General features: G+C 28.3%; 1 protein-coding gene across 2 annotated transcripts; it reads right to left on the reverse strand.

Moving 5' to 3' along the window:
• Nucleotides 1-7,971: 7,971 nt before the first annotated feature.
• On the reverse strand, nt 7,972-13,168 carry LOC127104947 (phosphoethanolamine N-methyltransferase). 2 transcript variants are annotated; one of them, XM_051042179.1, is made up of 12 exons: nt 13,003-13,168; nt 12,784-12,908; nt 10,590-10,727; nt 10,242-10,379; nt 9,882-10,025; nt 9,697-9,807; nt 9,269-9,410; nt 8,911-9,191; nt 8,660-8,821; nt 8,527-8,580; nt 8,370-8,444; nt 7,972-8,235 (listed from the first exon to the last, which is right to left on the reverse strand). In XM_051042179.1, exons 1-12 carry the CDS (start codon nt 13,031-13,033, stop codon nt 8,137-8,139), a joined length of 1,500 nt encoding a protein of 499 aa, XP_050898136.1. In that variant the 5' UTR covers nt 13,034-13,168; the 3' UTR covers nt 7,972-8,136. The 2 variants fall into 2 exon arrangements, with proteins under 2 accessions (XP_050898136.1, XP_050898067.1); XM_051042110.1 differs by having other exon boundaries at nt 12,784-12,911; nt 13,003-13,158.
• Between the last annotated feature and the right edge of the window lie 200 nt (nt 13,169-13,368).

Below are 13,368 nucleotides of genomic sequence, written 5' to 3' on the forward strand. Positions count from 1 at the left end.
TCATCATCAACAACAAGTTTATAAACCTACAAAATAACATCACTTATAGAGTCCGTATGAGATTTATCCCAAATCCCCTTTTTGGATCTCAGAACAATCATATAGAAAAACATTTCCATTAGTCGCACCAATAAGGTTTTACCCAAATCTTATTTGGTCAATTTACACATATCGCAAGCAAAAGGGAAAATTAGAAAAATAGTATAAACCCCAAGGCGTTGATTGGAGGATAAGGAATCCTAACCATCCTACATGCCTAAATCACCCATAAAAAGATGATTCTCCTCCTGGCTCTTACCTTAGATTTCCAACAATGATGATGATTCTAGCTATTCCTATGGACTCCTCTTCTCAAACCTAACTCTCATTCCAGCAATAAATATTTAATTTAAATAATCATTTAATCAGAGTTACTGTATTTTCTACTATTTCAACTTATTACAAAACAATTAAATATGTTCAATTATCTGTAATAATCTCAATAATAATATTTTATTTTTTTCTCTTCAATTCGATAACCCCAATAATTATTATATCACCAAAATATCCTTATATATGAAAAATACTAAAATTCAAGTATGATGAATACAATATATTAATAATTAAATAAAATAATCTATTTAAAAGTTAGGGTGTTACACCTTACCTTAAAACACTTCTAGTATAATGAAATGTACAGGAAGTTATTTGCTTAACTTAGTTGAAAGCGTACCGTTAATTAGTTAAAAATTCATGTGTTCGAATCTATTATGAGTTATAAAAGATATTTTTTATTTTATTTTTCTCAGCTTTTGTAATTCTTTTGTTTTTTATTAAATTATTATCGACAAAAAAAGAATTTTATATATTTATATAATCATAATACTAACTTAACTTTTAACTTTCAAATTAAATATATTTTAAACTTTTATTATTTTTAATTCCTTGCCTTATATAAGAATTATATATATATATATATATATATATATATATATATATATATATATATATATATATATATATATATATATATATATATATATATATATATATATATATACTACAATTATATTTAATTCATAATTTTAATTTAAATAAATTATTGATAATTATAAATTTTACTATACCAATAATTTTTATTTTTAATTTTATAAAATTTTTTTTTCTGTTAATACTCTTGCTTATATAAAAGACTTAAAAAATACAAATAAAAGATTTTAGTTTAACCAACATAGCATGTGAGAGTTGGCAACATAATAAAAAGAGAGTTATCATTTAAAGAGAATTTCATATTTGATTTTTGAAATCGTTTATTTTGAGGAATAATTCAACCTTGATAAAAGAAATATAAATATCTAACTACTAACTTTAACATTAGTTTCATAGTAAATACTAAAAAGTTTTGTAGTCAAAATATTTTAGAGCATCTCCTAAATATAAAATATTTAATTATAGTGGATGAAAATAAAGCTCTCGATTCAATAAATCGCCTTAGGCCTCATATTATGTTGGATCGACATTGTTTGTGTAAAATATGCCAATAATTATTAGATGAACATGCATATCAAGAAAAGAAACAAAATACAAATATGTCAGGAACCACAACAAATCATAATCAACACCAAATAATGGAAAACACACAAACTAACAAATATTTACACCATAACACAATTTCATATATGTTGAAGATTTTCCCAATATTGAGTGGTAATGGGGGAGGATATGAGAGATTAGGGAAATATACTTTGAAAATTGGGATTCATATTGACATATTATGAAAATAAGAATATTAATCATATGAAAAAATCCTTTATAAAAAATTACATACTTAAGACAAATGAAAAAAAGTAACTGAATCTATATCGAAAAAATCTAGACAAACTTATAAGACATTTGACATGTCTTCCCCTACAATAGAGAAAAGAGTGCAAAATAGTGGAAACATACTTAATGATCTATGAAGGATATTTAATTATCTTACATATTGTTTGATGATATTGAAGAAGATGAAGGTGATATTTAAAAATCCAAAAAAATTATTTTAGTGAGTGGTTTTTCCTTCTTAAATCTATCACACAAGTTGAATGTTATACGTCACTTTCCATATGAGCGAGAATTAATGTTTTTATTGCCATTTTGATGGAAATGACTAATTTGGTACGATTTCAAAAGTTAAAAGACTAAAATGGTAATTTTTAAGTTAAGTAATCAAACTGGACCCCGTGTTAAAGATAAAAGACAAAGAAAGGGTATTTAGACTTTATTTAGAAGTAAAATGATACCCTTATTTTGTTTAATTTTTTCATTACAATATAAATCATCTATTTCATCGGATTTTGGTTCAATCGACATAAAATATCGCTCAGGGTTTGAGCTTCGATTCCCAGCTCTTGCAATTTTGTATTTTATTTAGAACCAAAATGGCACCCTTATTTTATTTAATTTTTTAATTACAATATAAGTAATTTCCCCTTAGATGTTTATATTGGTAAAATTCCAAGTCCCACATTCATTGGAGATAGAGCATTGAAAAAGTTTAGATAGAGTGACTTCACTCACCTTACAAGTCGGTTTTGTAAGGATGAGTTAGGTAAAACTCTAATATAGTATAAGAACCTATCAGTCAGACCTTGGATCACCTTCCGTTTAAATCCAAGCATCCAGCCCAAAAGAGTGTTAGGTGTGAGGGGTGTATTGGGAAAATCTCAAGTCTCACATTGATCGGAGATAGAGCATTGAATAAGTTTATATCTAGTAACACCTGTACCCTTACAAGTCAACTTTTAAGGATGAGTTAGGCCAAACTCTAATAGTTTTTAGCCAACCTATAACAAATGCTGCTCATTATTTTATTTAAATCAAATAGAACTCAACTTTAACCTCAGTGTTTGTTGCCAACCGAAAAATAAACTCCAAACAATATTTTATTTCAACATCAGAATGTTAACTCTCATTCACTTTTGTATTTCTCATAAATTTTTGCGCCTAGCAAACGAACAAAATGTCATTCTTCATCTTCTCCACCTAACGAACAAAACATCATTTTTCATATTCTCTAAGTCGAACAAAGTAAACAAGGAGGAATAAAGCTCGAATAAGGAAACTTGAACCTCAAACCAAGACATTACTATGACTCTCGTATCATGTTTCCGGTACTTAAAACTTTCTCCATGACTGTACTAGTAATGTTGTTGTTGTTATTGTTGTTGTTGTTTTTGAGACTTAAGGTAAAATGTTGTTGTTGTGTTTTAGACTTGGGATATAATGTTGTTGTTTTTGTAGTATTTGTAGTTGTTGTATTGAGATTTAAAGTTTAGTGTTATTATTGTTTTATTGAGATAAAATGTTCATTATTGTTAATTGTGTATGATTTTTATTTTATTTTCAAAAGATATGTGATTATGGATCATAGTTGGATGAAAGCCAATAGGTTAAGTAAAGAGTATGAGAATGAAGTGATTCAATTTCTTGAATTCACGATAATAAACCTTTTTGACAATAATGGGATATTCTACCGTCCTTGTAAAAATGTCGAAATATGCAAAAAAAACATTCAAAGAAAGAAATATTCAATCATTTAGGTTGTGATGAAATTATTCAAAATTATACGAAGGTATGATGAAGTGAAAAAAAAGACGTGTTTCATATAAAGTTGAAGTTGATGAAAATATGAATGATAACATAGAAGATATGATATGTGATATTGGAGTAGATTCTTTTAAGAAAGCCCATGTGTATAATACTTTACGCAGTGACATGGAAGAGTCATTATTTCTAGGATGCAATTATTTTTACAAGATTGTCAATTGTGTTAAGACTATTTAATCTTAAGGCAAAAAGTGGGTGGACGGATAGACGTTTCACTGAATTGTTGCAATAAATGCTTATCAAAGGTAACACATTGTCGAACCATAGTTATGACGACAAGAAGATATTGTGTATAATGGGTTTGGTCTATGTCAAAATACATGCATGTCGTAATGATTTCCTATCATACGTGAAAGAGTCTAAAAATTAGAAGGAGTTCCTGAGGTGCGAGGAGTCATGCTACAAGCTAAAGGACAATGGTGTTGAAGATGATGATAATGTAACTAAAAATGGTGTTCCTTCCAAGGTGATGTGGTACCTACCTATAATTTAAAGGTTCAATAGTCTATTTACTAATGTAAATGATACAAATAATACTAGATGACATGCAGATGAAAGAATATGTGATAGAAAAATTCGCCATGATACTGATTCATTACAATGGAAGAAAAATGATTTGATGTTTATGGACTTTTTCCATGAGTCAAGGAACCTTAAGGTTTGGATTCCACCGACGGAATGAACCCATTTGGTAATATGATTACTAACCATACTCCAGGGCATGTTCTTCTCATGATTTACAATACATCTTCGTTGTTGTGCATGAAGCGCAAATATATGATTTTATCAATGATGATTTTATATCCAAAACAAATAAGAAATGACATAGATGCTCATTTAACTCCATTGATTGAAGATTTAAGAGTTTTGTGGGATGAAGGTGTTAATGTTGATGATGCGTATACAAGTGATAGTTTTAAGATCTGTTTCATGTTGTTTTGCAAAATCAATAACTTTCCAGTATACAATAATTTGTCAACGTTAAAGGACATAAAGAGGTGCTTTATTGAAGATAATAAATAATCCCACCAACTACAAAATAGAAGAAATACTGTTTACCCTGGGCACCAAAAATTTCTAATACCCAATCATACATACGGTAGATTGTGGAAAGCTTTTAATGGAGAACTGGAGTTTGAGATCGCACTGAAGTCCATAACCGGGAAGGTAATTTATAAAAGACAACAATATATTAATATTGCTGTCTTTGGAAAGAACATAAAAAGTCTCGTGGAGAAAAATATTTTAAAAAAGAGGTTGGTATTCTTTGATCTTCCATATTGACATAGACTTGATGTAAGACATTATCTTAATGTGATGTACATGGAGAACAATGTGTGATAGTTTGATTAGAACATTTTTTAACATTAAAGGCAAGACAAAAGATAGTAAAAATTCCCGTCTATATATAATGGTGATGGGTATACAACAAGAATTAACTCAAAAAATAGAAAATAAAAGATATTTTCCCTAACATCATCATCATAATAAAATAATTTTAAAATAGTGGTGTTTATTATAAAATAAAATTTTATTTCAACATTCATTTAAAATATCTCAAGAATCATCACTATAAAAAAATTCAACCTAGAAGAGGATGCATAATGTGTTATATAAATGAATTTTTTATATAGTTTTTATTTTTATTTTTAAAATAATCATGTTTTTCAAAAAAACAATCCAAAATAACCATATTTTAAAAAAAATAAAAAGCTAACCATGTTTCAAACAAAAACATCTCACTGACAAGAGAAGTAGCCATATCCAATGGAGCATGCATACATATGTTGTACACAAGTGCCATCATGCATGACACATGTTTATAGAACATGCCACTACATGTGGCTCATGCATGCATCCTATAGGAGCATGCGCACATGTAGTGGCTATTATGTAGGTTAGGGTTTTCTATATATAATGCATCTTCTCCCCGTCATTTTTCATCCATCTTATGAGTCTCTCCTTTAATTTTTCTTGAAAATGTTGTCTTATGTGCCACCTTATATAAACAAGAGAAATGTCAATTTGATTTATTCAAAAATAAAGCCTCCAATGAAGATCTGACTCTAAAACACGAAGACGTTCGAGCATCTTCAGAGGAGCTTGATTCGTTAGTTAGATGGAGACATTATAGACGGTGAAAGATCAGAAGAATTCAAAGGCTTGTTACGATGTACAACGATAATGGAGAAAGTCGTTTCTATGACTCAATTGAAACTAACAAGGATTGTCGTATTATGATGTATAACTCTGAGGAAATTGTCCTGATGATTGTAATCACATAAATTGATTGTTTAGTCGTTGTATTTGTTTGTCTTGTTGTTTAGTTGTTGTTTGTTGTTTCGTTGTTGTTTAAATTGTTGTAATTTAATGTTGTGATATTTATGAAATGAATCTTGTTTTCAATATCAAATAAAATGGTTACATATAAAATTATGTTGTGGTGATTACTCCAACATTGAGACAATTTATGCGATTGTGTCCAGGTTGACGACATGAACTACATAATCTCACCATGGGGTTGGTCGAGAATGTCGTCACTCGCTCCCGTCAAGGAAAACAACTTCACATTCCCCTTCACAACAAAGTAAGTTCATCTTATTTTTTCCACTTGCTTACTTTATACTACAACTAATAGTAAATAATTTATCTTTCACTCTTTTCAATTTAGGTGGTCTGTTATGGGGATCAACTACAACAAATGTCCCAAACACGCTATAGTAGTCTATCGAAATATTATAGACCACCTTGGACCAGACAATATATTACTACTAAATAACTCATTAGAATCTACATTTAGTTTTAATATTACCAATTTACAGATATTCTAATCATGTATTCTTCCTATATAGTTTATCTAGAGGCCGTATCTGGGTCTCAACCATGAGGTTAACCCCGGGGATGTTGCAGTTTGGACAACAAAAACACCAATCATCAGGTTCACTACTATGGAGATGCACAAGAGTGACTGTGTCAAACTGCACTTCGACATGCAACAATAAATCTCAGACCCTCCGACGTGTTTGGGACAATGGCATCAACTAAGAGTCAATGTCCAATGGACTTATTTTGATTGGAGAGAGTTTGCTAGGGAGACGTGTCGTCGATGGAAGAATTGACATCGACACATCTTAAACGAACCTATCATACATGATATTAGACCAACTCAAAATTATTTGACTTGGTATAGGTCGGTTACAACGACATATTTTATGTATGGCCCGAGGTATTTGATCGAACCACACCAACGAGTTTCGTCATCATACGTCCAACAACAAACCCCCGCCCAACAACCTACCTCACACCATTACCAAACCCAACAAAAATGTCAATCCACCTAAACCCAAAGACCAACCTCACAATATCACCATACTAGATACACTCAACCACCAATCGAACATGATTACAAACCCACAAACACCTAACCCCACAACCAATTCATGTCACACACCCAAACACAAAACCAAGAGCATGAAACATACCACCAACAACCATATGCTGTCACCACATCTTACTATATCCCCGATGATGCATATGATTTCACCAATTTCCACCATAGCCTCCAATCAATGTACACCCAAACATCACACCACCAAAGCACCCAAACATCACATCACCAAAGCACCCAACCACCCAACCACCACATGTATTTCAAACACCACAAGAATTATTGTTTCGTTTTCAAAACAATTCAATATCCCAATTTAACCAACCCCAACCAGCCCGTCAACACGTAACCCAACTAACACGACCAAACTACGACAACATGGACGCCGAACTCCATTACGGCAGCGTCAACTACTATGGAGATGTGATCGAAGATTTTTTATATGACATTAATATTCCCAGAACTTCACACCAACAACCTTTGGCTTAGGTGAATACTAGGAGACTCCAAAAACCTCAGGGAAATCGTGGGAGACTTCGAAGGCAAGTGAATGCGTCTGAGTGTAGAACTGGTGGACGTTAAGATCGAGCGGGTTATTAAATTTCTATCTGATCGTTGTGTAATTCTATTTGATGGAATAATATTATATATATTTTTAACATTTTATTTATTATTATTATTTTATTTTAAAAAAAAATACATGATAGCACAATAGCCACTACCTCTGACACATGCTCCTAGAGGATGCATGCATGTATATGCATGCGCCATGCATGCTGGTGTCTCTGTATAAAATATGTGTGCATGTGTCATTGAGTCTGATTACTTCTCTTGCTAACGATATTTTTTGTTTGAAATATGATTAGTTTAATATTATTTTGAAAATATGGTTATTTTAATTTTTTTTATTTAAAATATGGTTATTTAAAATAAATCGATTTTTTTAGAACATGAGCTATATAAAATTATTGAATATCACATTTACTTTCCATATAGAAGAGGATGCATAAGCTATCCAATCCAAAAGCTCAACAATTATTAGTAGAAAGTTTTTCACACTCAACCAAACATATTCATTCATTACACGACATGAAATAAACATTACATAAGAAAAATAAACATCATATTTTCTTAGCAATGAACAAGCCCCATATCTGCTCACCAGCTACACCTCTCATCTGCTTGGCCTTCCATCTTTCAACAATTTCATTGTAATCATCCTAAATATAAAGATTTCAATAATTAAGAAATGCTTTAAAACCAAAAACAACTTTACATTCGAGTTAATTATCATATATAAAACAGAAAATGAGCTCAAAATATTCATGTCCAAAGTATATTATAACAAGTTCACCTCTGAGAAATCATCAATGAAATCAACTCTATTATTCTCAAGGCCATTTAACTCCATTTCTAGAGTTTTCAAGAACTGAAACAAAAAATATTTGTTAGAACAACACAAAGAAAATAAACTGTAAAATTCAAAAAAAATAATTCATTGTGTTACAAACCAAATTGGTTTGATCCTCAGCAATGACATCATCAAATCCAGCATTCTCAAGCATCTATCATGGAAAAAATTTTAAAAAATTAAAAAAATTAATTTTTAAATGATTTAATATCAAACTCAATATACTATCATACCTTATAATATGCATTCATGTCATGGATATAATATCCTCTCTTTTTGATGTAATTTGCATATTCCAATGAAAGACTTCCAACACTCTTACAATAGTCACTAATTAAAAGTGTACCTCCAGGCTTCAACCATTTATAAAATGATCTAAACAATGTTGGTTTATCCTATATAAAATACATAAAATATTTTTCACAATTAAATTTTACAAAAAAAAAATATTTTTTGAAATATATCAAATAAAAATCTTCCTTACTTTGATGTGTAAGAGAGTATCGCGAGTGTAAATTACATCGAATGTGTTTTCAGGATATGTTTTTTTAGTGCAATCAACGCATTCGAATTCTACTGCGTAGTTGAGTCCGATGGCGCGCTCAATAGCTAGAGAAATCATGTTTATGGATAGGTCAATGGCAACAACCTCAACATCAAAATTTTCAGCCATGTAAAAAGCACCTCCTCCAATGCCACAACCAACATCTAGTACTTTTTGACCTGGCTTTAGGTCTAACTTTGCCACAATTTCTCTAGTTGTTTCTGCTCAAATAATAAGCACTTTTTACGTTAGAAAATATGAAATTGCATCTTTGACATTAAGCTTAGAACACTCTTACCAAGTCCTCCAGTGCTAACAAAGCCTTGACCATAAACATGTTGATAGAGTAAGATATCCTTATGATTATACTCAACACTATCTAAGAATCTTTGAAATCCTCTATCATCTTGAGATTTAACTTTTTGCCATATCCAACAAATCTGCATCACAAAAATTACCAGTTAACTAATTAATTAATCATATATCATTACACGGCTTTATATAAAATTAATCATGGCGGATTTTACTATGATTTAATAATGATAAATATTTTACAAGACCTTTTTTAATTATAATTCAAATTTATAAAAAATTTTAATTTATTAAATTTTAAGTTCTGTGCAGTAATTCGCCTTACGCACCCTAAATACGATCTAAATCCTATATATTGCATGAAGAAATAATATATTATATAACAGGTTTCTTTCAAAGAAACTTTCATATCACCTGATTTTGATTCTTCTTATGTCTAACATAGGCTCCAATGCATTTGCAACCAACAAGTGAAAGTTCAAAGGAATTCCCATTTTCATCACTTATTTGACACTCTTTAAATACCTACATAAAATGGAGAAGGATAATAATTAAAATCAAACTTTTCTATAATATGAACAATTACACTTAGAACAAACCTTAGTGTAAAATCTTGGTTCCCTATAGTGAGTTGGATTGTATTTTCTCTTTGAATCTCCAGATCTGTGGAAACAAGATTCTCTAAAGAATATATATCCATCAACTTTTAACCATTTCACCATTCTTTCAGCTAAATTTTTAACCTGAAATTAATTCATCGACAGAAATTTACAAATCTTAAATCAAAGACGGTATATATTTTAATTTTATCAAATTAAATTTTAAATATAAATTTGAAATTTCAACCATTTGATCTTAATCAAATAATTGGAAAGTGTTGATTGCAGAGTATTTTAATTTCTTCTAATTCAAATTGAAAAATTATATGTTTTAATATAGAAAAACAAAAATGAACTCACCTCTTGATCTGAAAGATACATGAGTAACCAATTTGAGAATATTAAATCAACCGATCGTTCAGAAATATGCAAGTTTGGAGATGTCACATCAGCACACATGAACTTCACATTCTTGTGGTGTCCATTAGTATTTTCATTCTGTAAATAATTATAAGATATTAAAGGAAATAAATTTAAGTATAATCAATTTTATTTTTATTTGAATTTTTGCAAATATCAAACATAAATATTTATATATAAGCACAAAGATATATAGTCGAATAATTAAATAATTAAATATGAGTATATCGATTACATATTAACAAGTATAATTAACTTGAGTGGTAAATTATTAATTAAGAGATTTACCTTCTTTATTGCAGTTTCAATGAAGTCCACAGCAAGCAATTGTCCAGCTTTCTGAGCCAATTCAGATGTAAATCTTCCAATACCTGCTCCAAGCTCTAAAACTGATTTTCCTTCATATGCTGGTAATAGTGACAGTACCTATATAGTTAAAAAAATTAGTAATAGAAAATGTACACTGACTAAATAAATTAACAAAATATGTGTATATCATATTTTACTTTATATATATATATATATATATATATATATATATATATATATATATATATATATATATATATATATATATATATATATTTGTGAATAATAGAACTTTTTATTATGTTCAAGAAAAAGACAATCAGAGAGACAACATGTGTGGAATAAGAAAGTATCTTAAAGTTATTCATGACAAATATTGAAAAATAATTTAATAATAATAAGAGGAGTAGGGGCAGATTCTGAAATTTCAACTAACAGAAGAAAAATGTATATTGAATTATTTACTCTCTTTATATTTTAAAGTCTTACTTACAATTTTAGTATCTATTTTTACTTTATTCATGAATGATTATATTTATAGTTTTGCTATTAAAGATATTTCATCACTTCTTATATAATGAATGGTATAAAAATAATTATTTATCAGTGTAAAATAATGAGATGAAAATTAAAGATTTTAGAATTTAAAATAAAAAATATTTTTAAGAGTGAGTTAAAATAGAAAGGAAAAGTTATTAATTAAATTATGGGAAATGTTAACGAGTGTCTCCGGAATATTGGTTAAGAAATTAAAATGGTAAGTTGAGTATTATTTAAAAGATTAAAAAAATATTATATATATATATATATATATATATATATATATATATATATATATATATTCAATACATTGAAAATATAAATAATTAATTTAAAAAAAAATATTATGTGTATTTTTTATTTTGAATTCTTAACTAGTGCCTGCACTGGTTAACATGTTCTTAAATTATTTTAAAAATATTTTAAATTTTTATTTACAAGATTAGTGGAAAAGATATTAAAAATATTTTAAATTTTTATTTACAAAACTAGTGGAAAAGATATTATTAAAGTGGGGACAGAATTAAGATTCTAATAATTAACAACACAAAAGGAAATTATTGGGGTCAGCCGACACTCCCTTGGCCCCCCAAAAGGAGGGTGATAAAAGAATAAACCTCTTAAATAAAATAAAACTGCATCTATATTTTCTAAACTATATATTTTACAATTAATTACGTGGAGTTAAAAACATGCACAAAATGAAAAAGCCACACCATTATTCTGTATTATTTTTTTGTAAAACTTTCTTCACAATTACATGAAAAATACAAAAATTAATTGTATCTTTATCTTTTAACTATGTTTTATACCACATATTTATATTAAATATATTTACATTTAAGTCAACTCAGTTATTAGACTATAAAATTTAGATACAAACTCATTTTTAAAAAAAATGAAATTTCAATCACTTGATAAAAAATATAATGAAGGTAAAATATATCTCCCACAAATAAAAAAAAACATTATTTACTATTTTTTTTTCAATGGTTTAATTTTGTATGAAAATATGAAAAAAACTACTCATGTATCTATAAATCAATTATTTTTAAAGCATATTCATGCTAAATATCTAGAAAAATTAATTTTCTTCAAATATTTAAAGCTGCAAGGTAAAATTCTCTATAACAAAATATAGGTTTAGATTCTAAAATTTGAGTCCAAATTTTAATTAGATTCTTTGACTGGTACAATAAATCCACTCTATTGGACTATCCTGATCAAACATCATATATTTACATAACATAATACTACATTTAATTTATATTCTTTCATAGTGCAAAGTACAGAATCTAAAATTTAATAGAATTAATATGTAAAGGTCTCATAAATATTTGTCATAATTAAACTTTATAAAATATGATTTCTATTTATTTTATCACATTTAAATTACAATCTATTTACACTGTTCCTAAAAACTTAAGATAACCATGCTTCCATGTATCTGTTTAACCTCTTAATTATCTGATTAATATCTATACACCATACACGTAAAGTTTAAATTATTTTACACCAACCACATGTAGCAATTAAAGTTTATATAAATAAAGTATATTGAAAATAGAAACGAAAATATGAAATATTATTATAGAGTTAGTTATTTATAGGATTAAGAATTAGTTTTACATACTTCTGGTCTCTCTTCTTTGTCGAGATGAGATGCGTTAGAATCGAGCATCATTGACTCAACTGACAAATCTGCACAATGTTCTTTCCAGTAACTTCTCTGGACTTCACGTTCATCTTCTTTAACTTCTTCTACCATAAAAACACCACCTCAAAAATATTAATCATTCAAATTTGCATGTATATATTATATAATTCATTAATAACAAACAACAGAACTCACCTTGTTTCATTATTGCTTCTGAATTAGCCATGTGGTAGAATGGAGAAGAAAAATGTGTGAGAGAGAAAGAAAGGAAGGAAAAAAGTACTCAATGGGAGATGTGTTATAGTTGCTTAAATAAGCTATATGCCTCTCCACACTTGCCCTTCCTGTTCCTTACACCAAAGATAAATTTACAATTAAGACTATGCAATAGGTGAAACTTTTTATTTTTTACACTAAATGGTATCCACTCATTTCATTTTAATTGCTGGTTTTTAGAAAACAAAATATTTTATTTATAATTTAAGTGTCTTTTTTTAATTTTAAAGTTATATTAATTATTTTTTTAATAGAAAAAGTGTTCATTAATATGAAACTACATAA

The sequence above is a fragment of the Lathyrus oleraceus genome, chromosome 1, assembly GCF_024323335.1.
Source record: "Lathyrus oleraceus cultivar Zhongwan6 chromosome 1, CAAS_Psat_ZW6_1.0, whole genome shotgun sequence".
In the NCBI taxonomy this organism is placed as follows: Eukaryota; Viridiplantae; Streptophyta; class Magnoliopsida; order Fabales; family Fabaceae; genus Lathyrus; species Lathyrus oleraceus.

Excerpts from the sequence above, each read along its gene's own strand:
- LOC127104947 (XM_051042110.1), bottom strand. The coding sequence starts at position 13,033 with ATGGCTAATTCAGAAGCAATAATGAAACAAG. Across the intron at positions 10,728-12,783 it reads ACAAAGAAGAGAGACCAGAA|GTACTGTCACTATTACCAGC; the intron begins GTATGTAAAACT and ends TTAACTATATAG. Across the intron at positions 9,808-9,881 it reads AACCAAGATTTTACACTAAG|GTATTTAAAGAGTGTCAAAT; the intron begins GTTTGTTCTAAG and ends CATTTTATGTAG.